This window comes from Lethenteron reissneri, chromosome 11 (genome assembly GCF_015708825.2).
Source record: "Lethenteron reissneri isolate LAM-NWPU_2019-01 chromosome 11, ASM1570882v1, whole genome shotgun sequence".
NCBI classification, from domain to species: domain Eukaryota; kingdom Metazoa; phylum Chordata; class Hyperoartia; order Petromyzontiformes; family Petromyzontidae; genus Lethenteron; species Lethenteron reissneri.
In genome coordinates, this window is record NC_083789.1 from 1,171,448 (window position 1) to 1,184,916 (window position 13,469).

Below are 13,469 nucleotides of genomic sequence, written 5' to 3' on the forward strand. Positions count from 1 at the left end.
CTCTTCCTTCTGATATTAAGAAGCCACTGGAGCTGTCCACTTTTAAGTCATCTAGATGTAAAACTCATTTATTTAGAACTGCTTTTTGTGTTTAGTTTTGTTGTCCTTCCCCCGCACGTTCAATAAGCATGGTTGGCTACGTACGGTGCGGAAGAAGTTCAACATACACATACAAAACGTGCGCCCATGCTAAATAACACAAACACCAAACAAGTTGACGTGGAATGTACCAACCATCACGTGCTCCAAAAACCCTGCTCAATTCAAGACACGCGTTGACTCTCATCTTCGCGGTGCGCTGTCAGCTGCTGGCGTGCTGCTGGGCCTTGGGGCCTGTGCATGGGGGGTGGGGGGGGGGCTGGCCTTGCCTGCATGACGAGCCGCTGGTTCTCCGCCAGCCAGGTCTCGCGCATCGCCGCCTTGCGGTCGAAGCGGCGCGCCAGCTGCTCCAGCTTCTCCTGGCGGATGAGCTCCTCACGCAGCGCCAGCTCGCGCCCGTGCTCCGCCTTCTCCAGCCGCTCCCACGCCTGCGAGCGGCACACGCACACACACCTCTCCCCTCTCATCCAACTCTACCACCCCGCATGCCCCCCTCTCCAGGGAACTCTGCTCCAGCAATGAAAGCTCCCCAGTCAAACCTTTGCTTTAGTTGGAGGTCGCTCAATAGTCTAGAACTCCTTTCCACTGTCCATCCATGCTGCTAATTCCCTACCCCTATTCATATCCAAGTTAAAAACCTTTGTGTATCCCCCACCTCTGGCCGACTGCTTTTTCTCGCTAAAACAAGGCCACGGTTTCTGTATTGGCGACTTGAGGTGCGGTCACACGTAGATCCGGCAAAAGCCACTTTGGTTTAATGATAACGACCACTTTCGCTAAATTCGGAGAAAATCAGCGAATCCATCTACAAATGCGGCCATTTCTTCCCTCCCAACAATCAGTGGAGAAGACGTTACTTATAACACGCCGATTGGTCACGAGCTTCATCATTTAATCACAAGGAGCTGGGGAAACCGGGGCTCATCACAGCTGGATCCACGATGTGAAAGGAGAAGGCCCGGTGTTTCTGCAACGTCGCCTGTTATGCATCGTTCCTTTACAGGGCAGCGTGACAGACGAATGCCTTCAATGTTGCTATCTGTGCTTGTGTGCGCCACTGCCAATGAGTCGGTTTCAAACGTTCCGAGTCAGCGCGCGTGCGAGAGAGGTCCGAGTTCGCCGTCTCCTTGTGCGGCCGCGAGGGAGGCGCTCCCCTCTCCCCGTCAACACGCGTCCACGTCCACACGCACGTACCCTGTTGATCTCCGCCACGAGCTTCCCCTCGCGCGGCGTGTACACCTTCTGGTTGTTGGCCCTCATCTTGCTCTGGATGGTGAAGAGCAGAACCTCCAGGTTTCCTTTCTCCGTGAACCTGGAGAGAGGGCCACGCGCCGTCACAAAACAACTCCCGAAACGATCCGTCGCCGTCTCCGGCAAATGCGAATGGTGCAGCCCCGCCCCGTGAAGGTGGGAAACCCCCTGCAAGTCACGCGGAGCACGACGCGGCCGATGATGATGATGATGCCGATGAATTCGCATCACCTCCCGTCCAGCGGTGTGTGTATACATACAATGACTGCCATACGCGTATGTCTGTGTGTGCGTGTGTGTGTGTACGCTGGGGAAGCGGTGGTGTAGTGGTTAGCGCTACGCTGCGCTACGAACCCGACGACCCGAGTTCGATTCCCGCTCACGGCCAACACCAGTGACGATTATCTGAACCAGTCCTAGGCCAAATGAGTACCTGGCGCAGTGTGTCAACATCGCCACTGGAGAGACAAAGGCAGGCAGGCGTTTTGTTGGCCACCCACCTCCTCGTGTGCCGTGACGGCCTTCATAGGTGCTGCTCGCTAACAGCACTTGCCCCAACAGTCTGTTTTGCAGGCTTCTCTGGGGGGTCTTTACGTACGCTGGCTTGCGCGCGCGTCTATTTGCGTGTGCGCACGTGCGACTCTCACTTGGGCGGCTTCTCGACGGTGCGGTAGCTGCTGAAGGCGTGCAGCTGCTGCTGAACGCCCACCAGCGAGTTGGGGAAGTCTCGGCTGTTGAGCGCCGCGATGGTGCCGCCGATCCACTCGAGGAGCTCCGATGCCAGCGACTCGTAGCGCTCCACCATGCGCTCCGCCTCGATGGCGCTCTCCAGCACCTGCGCCCCGCGGCGAACAAGACGACGCTCGATCCCCGCGATCGTCTCCCGGGGCGTCCCCGCTATCGGGGACGTCGGTTGCTCCGAGAGGTGCGCGCGGTAACCGTGCTGCTCCGACTCAACGACAAACGATTCCCCTTTCCTGCTGGCACAGCCGGGCCGAGCCGGCGCGGGACCCTCACGATGCGCTGGCTTCAAGCGGGGCCAGGGGTTGAGGCTAACGATGCTCACGGCATTCGGTGTTCCGGTCCTGCAGTGGAAAAACGACTCGGTGCCACCCGAGTCCGCGCCGGGCCGGCTCGGTCGTGCGGCGGAGCGGAGGGACGCGAGGAGGTCTCCTCACCTTCCCGATGCGCTTGCCCTCGACGGCCAGGGCCTTCATCTTGGAGAAGTAGTGGTAGAAGGAGACCACGTAGGTGATGATGGACTTCTCGTCCGGCTGGTCCACGCTCACGTCTGCCGGCGAAAACGTTCGCGCACAAACGTAAACACGGACGGATTTCCCCCATCACAGACAAACAGCAACGCCTTCTTATCCAATTAGATGATCCGACACAGTCCAGTGTCGATTAGCACGGTCGGCTACGTACGGTGCAAAAGAAGTTCAGCGTACATCTGAATCCATATCACCATCAGTCCGATCATCAGACCCGGACCTCCTGAACGCATCCTTCAGCCGCGCTCCTCCTCACCTTCGGGGTCGAGCAGCTTGGTGACCCCCAGGTGCTGCTCGGCCGCGTTGAACGCGTGCTGCAGGTTGTGCTGCGCGTTCGACTTCTTTAGCTTCTCAAAGTCCACCAGGTCCGGCCTGCGGGGCGAGGGCGGCAGCAGCGTCGTGGTCGTCGTGGTCGCAAGCTCGGCAGACTGTCGCCGATGCCACTCATGAGCACGGTCGTCAGCGTAGGGGCCGCCCGTCGACACGAACGATCATCACAGACAGCTCCGGCCACGGCGCTCCGAACTACAACTCTTTATTTCACGCAGCGCCATTCACGCCTCGCAGCGCTTAACAGGAAATAAACCTAACCCTTAACGAATCCTCGACGAATGAAATGTGGCCTTTCCCAACACAGTGTTTAATGCCCTATCGAGAAGAGAGTCAGAGGGTCATTAGAAATGAATGGCGCATCTACCAATGGATCACGCCGCGTATGAAGGCACTGACATCTTGGACGATCGTCGTGTGCGGGGGAGGACGGGGGGGGGGGGTTTGGGGGGCGGGGATGGGAAGGTTTCATAATCCAACGTTGCAAACCGTGCCGCTGGACTGGTTTGCGTGACAATCTTTCATTGCACGGAGGGGATAAAAATAAAATGGGACCTTTCTTGCCAGTATCAAAATATGAAAAAGCAAGAACAGGTTTTACCCTTTCTGGCAATAAAACAGGCGTTAAGATGTTCAAACACAAAATATAAACCTTTTGCAAGGAATCATGTCTGCATGAACCACACGTACCTGTGGTGAACATGCAAACATATGCTCTGAATATGTACGCATCGTCATTGAAACCAGAGTACGGCAAAAGTCGAACAGCACAAAGACAATTTACTTTCAGGGGTAAAAATAGTCCGCTTGTCACCCTCCTCACATTGTCCCCCTTGTCACCTTTCTGCCATCTACCCGCCGATCAGCTTGGGGACATTTTGGTGCGAATGGTTCCTACTGAGGAGCGAGGACACGCTGTTGAATGGCGTCTCCGGTGACACCACGCCCCAAGCCAAGCCTTGGCCTCAATGGAGGCCATTCATCAACACGAGCACAGCCCAATCTCAAACCACCGCCGGATGAGGGCCACCCACACGTGACGTGCGGCTCATGGGGGATGTCTGACCGTGCGGGTTGGGGAGGGCGGGGCAACACACAGACGCGGGAACACAGAAGCGGAGTACAACTATGGTTTCGGGAGGGCAGCCCGCGAATGCAGGAAACATCCGAGGGAAGTGCGTTCACGTCCTTACAATAGCCAATTTTCTCCGAGCGCTAACAAACAAAACGGGGGGAAATGAGGGAAGCTGTCCGTGGCGTATCGCAGGAGCCGCCGAGCGCCGCGTGCCACCGAGGGCGCCCTACCGGTGCTTGTGAATGACGGCGTTGAAAGCCAGGCCGTCCCTCCAGCTGGTCGTAAAGTTGTGCACGTTCACGTTGGCGTAGCTGGAAGCAACATCGCACGTCAGCGAGCATCGACACGAACGCTCCCAATGGCACCGAGATCAAATACAAAAGAACGACCAAGCAACGAGGAGACGACGTCGCGCAGGTGCCGGGGGAGAGAAGGCGGCCTCCTCCTCACTCACCCCGCCGTCTTCATCTGGCACCACAGCAGCAGCGCGTCCTTGGCAGAGCGGGTCTCCTTGCTGTCCTCCGTCTGCACGCTGATGTCCTGGATCTGTGCAGCGGAACGATTAGGCACTTAACAGGACACCAACTCGGCCGCATTAAATACAAGGGAATACAAAGCTTCCTAACAGAGAGACATTGCAAGTTTGCGTCGCAGTGGACGATGAAAAACCCCGTTACTTTATTCAAATTATGGTAGGCTATGAGTGCAGATATCAAGATTCAAATTTAAAAAATGTCCTGCAAATTACTCAATTGGGAAAGCCACAGCAACATCACCCTCGAGTGCCCGATTACTGCCGTCGATGTCGGAGATGCATAGCCCCTTTGTGATCCTTTTGCGTGACTGTAATGGCAAGAATACCTCATGTACTTATGAGTTTTACTTGAATTTAACTGCTTTTTAAAAAAATATTCCCATAGCGAAGCAGCAAACATCTATCATTGCAAGGCACGCGAGCCTCCCAGAGTGCACTGCCCACTCGGAGACTCAAAAGCAATTTGCCAACTTCCCACAAATCCTGCACAGCTCCAACACTCATGTTACATGCCACCAACACCGCCACCAACATTCACAGCAGCCTGCTCAACCCCGCACGCCAGACGAGGCGGAGGCAGTGAGCACGCCACGTTGTCACACCGGCCTGGCAGCAGTGCAGTGGATGTGCTTCGACACAACCACTCTGCCACGCAGCGAGGAGCTGCCGCGTGCCGGCTGGGAATACCTGGAGATGTTGTGTCAGGAAATCTGGTGAAAATTACGTCTTTATAAGAACACTTGCAAAATAATTACTTTAGCAACACAACTGCTGATACCAATTCCCCACGGTGCGGGATGTGGGTTGCATGTTCACCTTTTAAATTTAACTCAATAGTTGTTATTTATTTAATTAATCCACGAAGTGCTGTGGATAAACCTCGCTCGCTCCTAATCTGAAGAGGCTCACAGGTCAGCCCGCCGCACAAGCGAGTTACTTTGGGACGGTCAGGGAGATGATGCCGTGAAAGTGAAGTCGCTTGCTGCGGCACCAAACATTCGGATCGGTCCGAAACAGAAGGATGCGTTCCTGACCATCCCACAAACGCAGGCATAGCGAGCGGTACAGCAGACGTGGCGCGATGACTGGTTGCTGGGTGGCGATGCCGATACCTGGAACCGCAGGATGATGGTCCAGATGAGGCCCAGAATGAGGCGGTGGTTGCCATCGACGATGTCGTGCGAGCCCATGTTCTCCAGGTGCACCTTCTGCTCCTTGAGGAACTGCAGCGCCTTGTCCACGTTCTCCAGACAGTGGATGCGCATCTTGCCACGCGTGGGCTTGGGCTGGGGGCACAGCGAAGCGGTGGGAGAGGCCTCAGGGACGGCCGCACGGCTCTCTGGTTGCGCGTTCGGGTTGCACCGTACGGACCGCGCTTTGTTCGGCGCGACGTCCGACGTTTTGCTCCACGTGCCGGGAACTTCCTCGCGCGGTACAGCCGCGTGCACATTTATCACTGTGGTAAAACGCGGCGAAAGCTAAGGAGCTGCCTTGTGTCATGCACCTGGTTACGCTCCTCTCACCTGTCAACTCATACGGTTTAGCTGTATTCTTGTACAGGGAAATTGAGTTCTCAGGTCCATGCGGCGTACAGCCGTTTCAATATGCGCACATTTTTTTGTCTATTTGTTTGTGTTTCTCACTTGTGATGGCGCTTTGTCGGATGAACGTTGAGATTTATAAGGGCACGGGGTGACCAATACGGTCTGTCTTGGTCTGTAATAAGGTAGGGCACTGATAAGGGGTTGACAGGTTTGTGTTCCTCGTTACACTCCTTGGTTACGCTCCATGGTTACGCTCCATGGTTACGCTCCTTGGTTACGCTCCTTCGTTACGCTCCATGGTTACGCTCCATGGTTACGCTCCTTGGTTACGCTCCTTCGTTACGCTCCATGGTTACACTCCATGGTTACGCTCCTTGGTTACGCTCCATGGTTACGCTCCATGGTTACGCTCCTTCGTTATGCTCCATGGTTACACTCCATGGTTACGCTCCATGGTTACGCTCCTTGGTTACGCTCCATGGTTACGCTCCTTGGTTACGCTCCATGGTTACACTCCTTGGTTACGCTCCATGGTTATGCTCCTTGGTTACGCTCCATGGTTACGCTCCTTGGTTACGCTCCATGGTTACGCTCGTCTACCCGGCCTCCGGGTGCTGGCCACCCACGCGTGCGAGCGAAGGGAGTGGCTCACGGGAAAAGTGGCTTCTTGACGCGAGCGCTCCCGGAGCGACCCGCAGGTGAACGCGGCAACGCTGTTGATCTCGCGCGGCCCGCGGCAGCGCAGCAGTAGTGTACAACGATAAGTGGACATGCCGGGCGACCACTTGTGGCGAGTTAATGGGCACCTCGGCGTGGCTGAAGTCTGAGAGTGGCTGGCCGGGCGGACGGCGTGAGATTAGTTAGCCTGGGCATGAGACCCCATTCACTGGGCTCTTGAATCAAATGAGGTCCCCATTTGATTCAAGAATCGATTCTCTCTTGTTTTTGTGGTCCGCCTTTCGTCTACCGTCTGCCTCGTATGTTCTGTCTTGTCTGCTCCATTAGTTTGTAGGTGAAATGTGCATTGAATTGTAAAAAAATAATGGCACTTAATTCAATACTTTGTCAAACATGTCACGTGAGACGAGGACTCGGTTTGTGTACCGCGAGCATAAGCGTCGTTGCCTCCTCTCGCACTTCCCACACGACGATTTGGACAAATTACCCCTCCGGAGAGAGAGGGAGACGCCGGGGGCGTGCTCGCACCCCGCGTGGTCACGCCAGGCGGCTCTTCTCGCTCCGAGCTGCAAGCTCAGGCAAGGCTCGCGTGGGCTGCTCAGGCAAGGCTCGCGTGGGCTGCTCAGGCTGCAGCGATGCCGGTGCCGTGGCCGGCGGCGCTGGGGTTTGATACGCGACAGCCGACAAAAGGCAGAGAGACCCTGCTTGCCCCACGCGTGGATCCGTCCGCAGATTGCAGAAACCTGCTCGCCCCCTTTGTTTTTCTATGTATCGCTCTCACCTCTCTCGTCAACGTGTCGCCTTACCGCGGCGGCGCTTTTCATTGCAACTATGCAACAATTCACCCCGCGGGCTGCGCGAGACACAACTCTGTAACGCACTGTACGTGTCGCGCGCGGGGACCAGCGTCGTTTCAGGCCTCGTGAGCGAGCAGATGAATGCCCCCCACCCCCATCACCCATGACCCCCCCATCACCCATGCCCTTGCCCCCACCCCCATCACCCATGCCCTTGCCCCCCCCCCATCCCCCATGCCCTTGCCCCCCCCATCACCCATGCCCTTGCCCCCCCAGCACCCATGCCCTTGCCCCCCCCCATCACCCATGCCCTTGCCCCCCCCCCCCCATCACCCATGCCCTTGCCCCCCTCATCACCCATGCCCTTGCCCCCCCCATCACCCTTGCCCTTGCCCCCCCCCATCCCCCATGCCCTTGCCCCCACCCATCACCCTTGCCCTTGCCCCCCCCCATCACCCTTGCCCCCCTCCCATCACCCTTGCCCTTGCCCCCCCATCACCCATGTCCTTGCCCCCACCCATCACCCTTGCCCTTGCACCCCCATCATCCATGCCCTTGCCCCCACCCCCATCACCCATGCCCTTGCCCCCACCCCACTCCTCCTTCGCATGAACCCGCACGTCCACAAACACACCGTCCATTGTGCGCGACGCGTCGGTGTGCGAGCGTCTCGCGTGCGGTGCCGCGCTGCTCTGCCGTGCACACGATGCACCACCACCACCACCGCCACCACCACCGCCACCACCACCACCACCGCCACCACCACCACCACCGTCATTGCTCGCTGTGAGCGCAGGCGAGTGGCGCGTTGCAGCACGGACATCGCGGTGCCTCGTGCACCGCCGACACCTTCCGCTCGTCGCAAGCAACGTCGACGGATCGTCTCTGGTGATAGAGATGCCTCGACTGGAACGCTCGAGCGAGGCATCTTTGCACAGGGCGATAAACAATCCGCACCTTGCCAACATTCTCTGCGCTCGCAGGAACGTAGAATAGGTGCACAAGGGGCGGTGGCGGTCATCAACGCCGTGACAATTTCTCGAGATATCTCCAATGTGCTTCTCACTTGGTGTCAGTTATCTGGTAATGGATGGTTTCCAGGCAGAACAGATAAAGCAGAAATGATGGTGATGATGATGATGGTGATAATTTACATAATCATGGCCATCATATAAAGGTCGTGCTGTAGGATGCCATGTGGCACCACGCGCCGTGAGTTTTGGCAAAGGTGCAGCCCTGCAACTGCTCGCTCACACCACGGCTGGTGGAACGGGCCTCCTCTATAAGGCCCCTCGCAGTAATATTTGGCCTTACTCTCAGATGATGGCCAGATGCCTTGGAAGAGGTGGGAGTAGCCACACTTCACCCGACCGAACGCGACATCCCCGTGGTCAACCCATAGCACCGCTGGGTGGACAGGCGCAGTGGGTTCGTTTAAGAAAAACCCGCGCAGTTGGTTTCAACTACCACGCAGGGAGATGGAATCTGACCTCTGACCTCTGGATTGCAAGTCCCGTGTGCTGACTATCACCCCACGGCAGCGTCCTCCGTGCAGTGTGCTGACATGACTCATTGTTGAATATGTGTGTGTGTTGAATGTGTGTGTGTGTATGTTGAATGTGTGTATATGTTGAATGTGTGTATGTTGAATGTGTGTGTGTGTTGAACGTACGTAGCCAACCGTGGTAATCGGAGGCGGGACGATTGGTGGGTGCCATCAGCTTGAACGCGACGGCTGTCTGCGAGTGCGCTGTGCCTGCTCTGACTTGTGGACAGCTGAAATTGCTTTTCCAGATAGTGTGAGAATCCACGGATCCCCCGGGGCACATGATCCCTCTTCCAGCAAACAGGTATAACAGGTAAACTGTACTTCCACGACTGCACAGGTGGGACGTTCGTTGGGGTGTATCAGTGCGTAGACATGGACGCACGTGCGTGTGAGCAGGACGGCCAGGATTAGCCACGATAATTGGCGGAATCCCTTGTGTGGATAATACATTTCTGTGTCTCACCTTGAGATGAAATCAAACAAAGAGCACTGCCGTGAAGGGTGGATGGGTGGGGTCAGGTGGGTGGGGTGAGGTGGGAGGGAGGGAGGGAAAGCACGAGTATCGTTGGCCAGAGACAGAGAATGTCCCACACCCACAATTTAAAGTGACATACCACCATTACATGTCCAGTCGCCTACAGCAAGACATATTGACATTCCACTTGACAGACTACAGTGACCCCTTTATGAGCGCCTGCCCGAGTCTCAAGACTCGTTTTCAAGAGGGTCCATTCGAAGTGCGCGGCGTTTTGGGCCACGCCACGCAGATGCAAGGTCCGCTCGCTGCGAGCGGAGCGTCCCTGTGTGGAACCCACGTCCCTGTGGAAGCTTGCACGCCCAGAGTTTGGAGGTCAGGGATTATTGCTGTTGGAGGATAATGCCTCTCCTGTGCATGGGAAGCAACAAAGGAGACGGGGAGACGTCCTGGAATCATCGCAACGATCCACAGGCCAAGTTTACATTTAGGACGGAGCCTCTGCTATACTCCGCCGCCAAAACAAGTGAAAATACTTGTTTTTTGCCATTGTATGATCGTAACAGGATAACCATACACGGTTCAATTCGCTGATCAAAATGTAAACTGATCTTAATTACATTAAAATCGCAGGTACGGTTGAATTAATCGCACGATTTGAACTCTCTTTTTATGACGAAAATCAGCGAGGAACGATTAAAAACCAAACGGTTGTTTCCATACAGCATCTGGAGATGCGGCTGTCACATTTACACACCGCTATGTAAACCCAAATTGCGTTGGACCGTGTTGAACCGAGCCATGTATCTCCCCCCCCCCCCCGTAGCGGCGTTATTAATGAAACACAAACACCCTCCCGTAGGGGGCCAGGTGAGTGCTGCCACGAGTCCACGGTAACCGTGGCAACGCGAGGCCCCCCACGGTGGCTGGGATGTCATCACGGCGGGAAGCGGCGGCGCTGCGATGCCGTCGACCGGACAGGGACGGTGAAGTCCGCTTCGTTGGGGGAGGGGACGCCGAGAGTCGCTGAGCTTCGGTGATGTTAAACAAATTAAATCGGCCAATGCCACTCAGATGCAGTTTGTGCTCCGTTACACGGCAGAGCGTTGGGATTAGTGTGCAAGAGGAGGGTGCGTAACAAGTCTAACGATCTTCAAGTAGAGGAAACCGTGCGGGGTAACCAGCGTCCGGTTAGACAGCGCCGCTGCGATCTCGGCATGAGCGAGCGCACCAGCGGAGGCGGAGGCAGCGGCTGTGTAAAGAGGCGAGCGCGAGGACGTACCAGCGTCTCCCCGGAGAGCACCTCCAGCAGCTTGATGAGCATGCGTCCATCGCGGAGGTCCGTGTAGAGGTCGCTGATGCGGCAGGACACGCGCGCCAGGTGCGAGTTCACCCACTTGGTGAACGTCTTCTTCTGCACGGCCTCACGCTCGTCTGCACACACGCAGGGGGGCACAGGGGGGCACAGGGGGGCACAGGGGGGCGCAGGGGGGCGTCACCGCGGGGTGCAAACGCGCTGTGGGCTCCGACTCGTCACGTTCGTTGCCCGTCGTCATCGCCGGCCGTGGTCTATCCACTGCTGGATAAAGGCAGCGTCGGACCGTCGGCATCGCACACGACCGTCATCGTTCATCTCGCACCTGCCCGAGACCCGACCTCATCGCTCAACCTTTGCGGTGGTCTTCCTGTCGAGTGCATTCCCTCCTTTGGCTGTCACTCCATAACTAGTCTCGTCCATCGGAGAAAACCTCTCTCCAACCAGCAGCTGCAGATCAGTGGAGGTCTCACCCTGTTCTCAGAGATAACCACCCGCTCGTCTGCAAAATGATTGTGCGCAATACGATGATTTCACTGCGCATCGCTTAACGCCTCAAGTTGAAAGAACTAGTGGACGAGTATCGGTTGGTGTTACCCACAATTCCCTAGGACACAAACCACGATCCATTTCCACAACGTGTCTAGGAGTTGTGCAATGCTGGGGTTTGCGATGCGCTTATACATCAGTGAGGTTGACGCTAATGACACCTTCAACGCCACGATCATCGCGGATGAAAGCATGAACGTGCCACTACGCTGGATTTACCTGTCAGAGGTTAATGAGCAGGTTTCCTCATGATTCGCTTTGCCTCAGCCTTTTCACGTGCAATGTGAGCCAATCGCAGAGGCCAACTTGAATCATGTACAGTGTAAATGCTTTGCTCACAGATGACGGTGACGATGATGATGTAATAAACCCCCCATTACCTGTGGCTTTATTATCTGCAGCCATGAAGCTTCCCTTTATCCTCGAGTATATTATTTTTCTTATGGGCACCGAGTCCAGATAATGATGCTGACGATGAATTGATGATGATGATGAAGGGAAGGACAACCTGCCGATGATGGCAATAGTCAACACCCAACTCTTAGCCGCTTCGGTCACAATGCTCAACGCTAAACTGCACATCTCGATTCCAGCGCCCTCATTGCCACGCAACACTGCCAGGCCCTGTGCTCAGCAGCACAGCGATTTGCTTGGCTGCTCTGGACACTGTCATCACATTCACACAACACCCACGAAAGTGAATAATGTACAACCCTTGTTCAATCCACTGCTGGATGAAGGCTTGCCCGTGCCTCGTCGGTTAGTCGGGTTGTTACAACGCAGTCTGCACACCGTCTTTATGGACGTTGAACTTTTTTCGCACGGAACGTCGCCAGCCGTGCTACCGAAGGTCTGGTCTAGGGTGGCCTCCACACCACCATCTCACCACCAGTGTTGGCCATAGCTGAGAATCGAACGCAACTTGCCGAGTTCAGAGCGCAGCGCGCAAACCACGACGCCACCGCTGCCCATGAACAACCGTGAACAACCGTGAACAACGGTGCCGTGGCGCACTCTGAGCTTTGCACAACGCCCGTCCCGCACGTGGTAGAAGCGAAGCGGCAGGGGGCTGTGCCTGCAGTCACGAAGGGATGTGTTGTGCCGTCGGGACGGTCCCCTCCGGCACGCGGCGTCTCGCCAATGCGGCTTGCAGCAGCAGCAGCAGCAGCTGCAGGGTGAGTCACACGGCAGGGGGCTCCTGCTGTGGCAGGGGAGACCGCTTGCGGCGGGGGAGATGCCATCGGTTCATTGTCCCCACGACTCTCGTGGCGCGGGGGGGCGGGGGGAAGGCGAGGCGGCCTGTGTCGGTGCTTCGAGGCTGTGCTGTGAATATCTCCCAAATAAGCTCCCAGCATGTGGAGTGAAATGTCGGACAACGCACGGTACGGACCGCAACTCGCGTCGGCGCGAGGTGAGGTCAGCTTCAAATTCCGCACCTGGTCTGTGACGTCGCACAAATTGGCATTGACGGGTGCTCATGAAGTCAGGTAGAATAAATATTAATAACCAGGACAAACACAGCCTTCCTATTATACAGTCAAGTTGGCGCGGTGGCGAAGTTGTTAGTGCGTGGCGCTACGAACCCAGCGAACCGACTCCGATTCCCGGCCACGGCCAACGTTCAATGCCCAGCAACAAGTGCACCGGGCCTGTGGCCCCTCTGCTTCATCAGCCTGCACTGACCATCGCAGTGAAATATAAATATGGTCAAACACGGGGCGTAGGGGGGCCTTCATCCAGCGGTGAATTAATAAAGTCCCGTCAAGGAGCATCGCAGTCACTCGAGACGCTACTCGTGGGACGTCCGCATTTTCTCTTCCAGTCGGTGGTTCTCCACTCCGACGTGCCCACACGTGCAGTTCTTCTGAGCCGGTGGTCTGGATAAGGCTGAGTGGTTGCGCACACGCCGCTGTGTGTTGTTTCAACGGCCGTGACTGCAGACACGGCCAGGTTAGTGACCCCCCCGTGACCCTACAGTGCACGTGTAGACTCTGCGACTAA

General features: G+C 56.4%; 1 protein-coding gene across 1 annotated transcript in view; it reads right to left on the reverse strand.

Moving 5' to 3' along the window:
• The window catches only part of LOC133341248 (spectrin beta chain, non-erythrocytic 1-like), an 85,530-nt gene that overhangs the window by 32,792 nt on the left and 39,269 nt on the right, over nt 1-13,469 (reverse strand). The window contains 9 exon segments of the mRNA XM_061549734.1: nt 369-527; nt 1,294-1,411; nt 1,998-2,185; nt 2,529-2,641; nt 2,878-2,993; nt 4,257-4,337; nt 4,481-4,572; nt 5,674-5,847; nt 10,887-11,038. Coding sequence (XP_061405718.1) covers nt 369-527; nt 1,294-1,411; nt 1,998-2,185; nt 2,529-2,641; nt 2,878-2,993; nt 4,257-4,337; nt 4,481-4,572; nt 5,674-5,847; nt 10,887-11,038 — 1,193 coding nt within the window.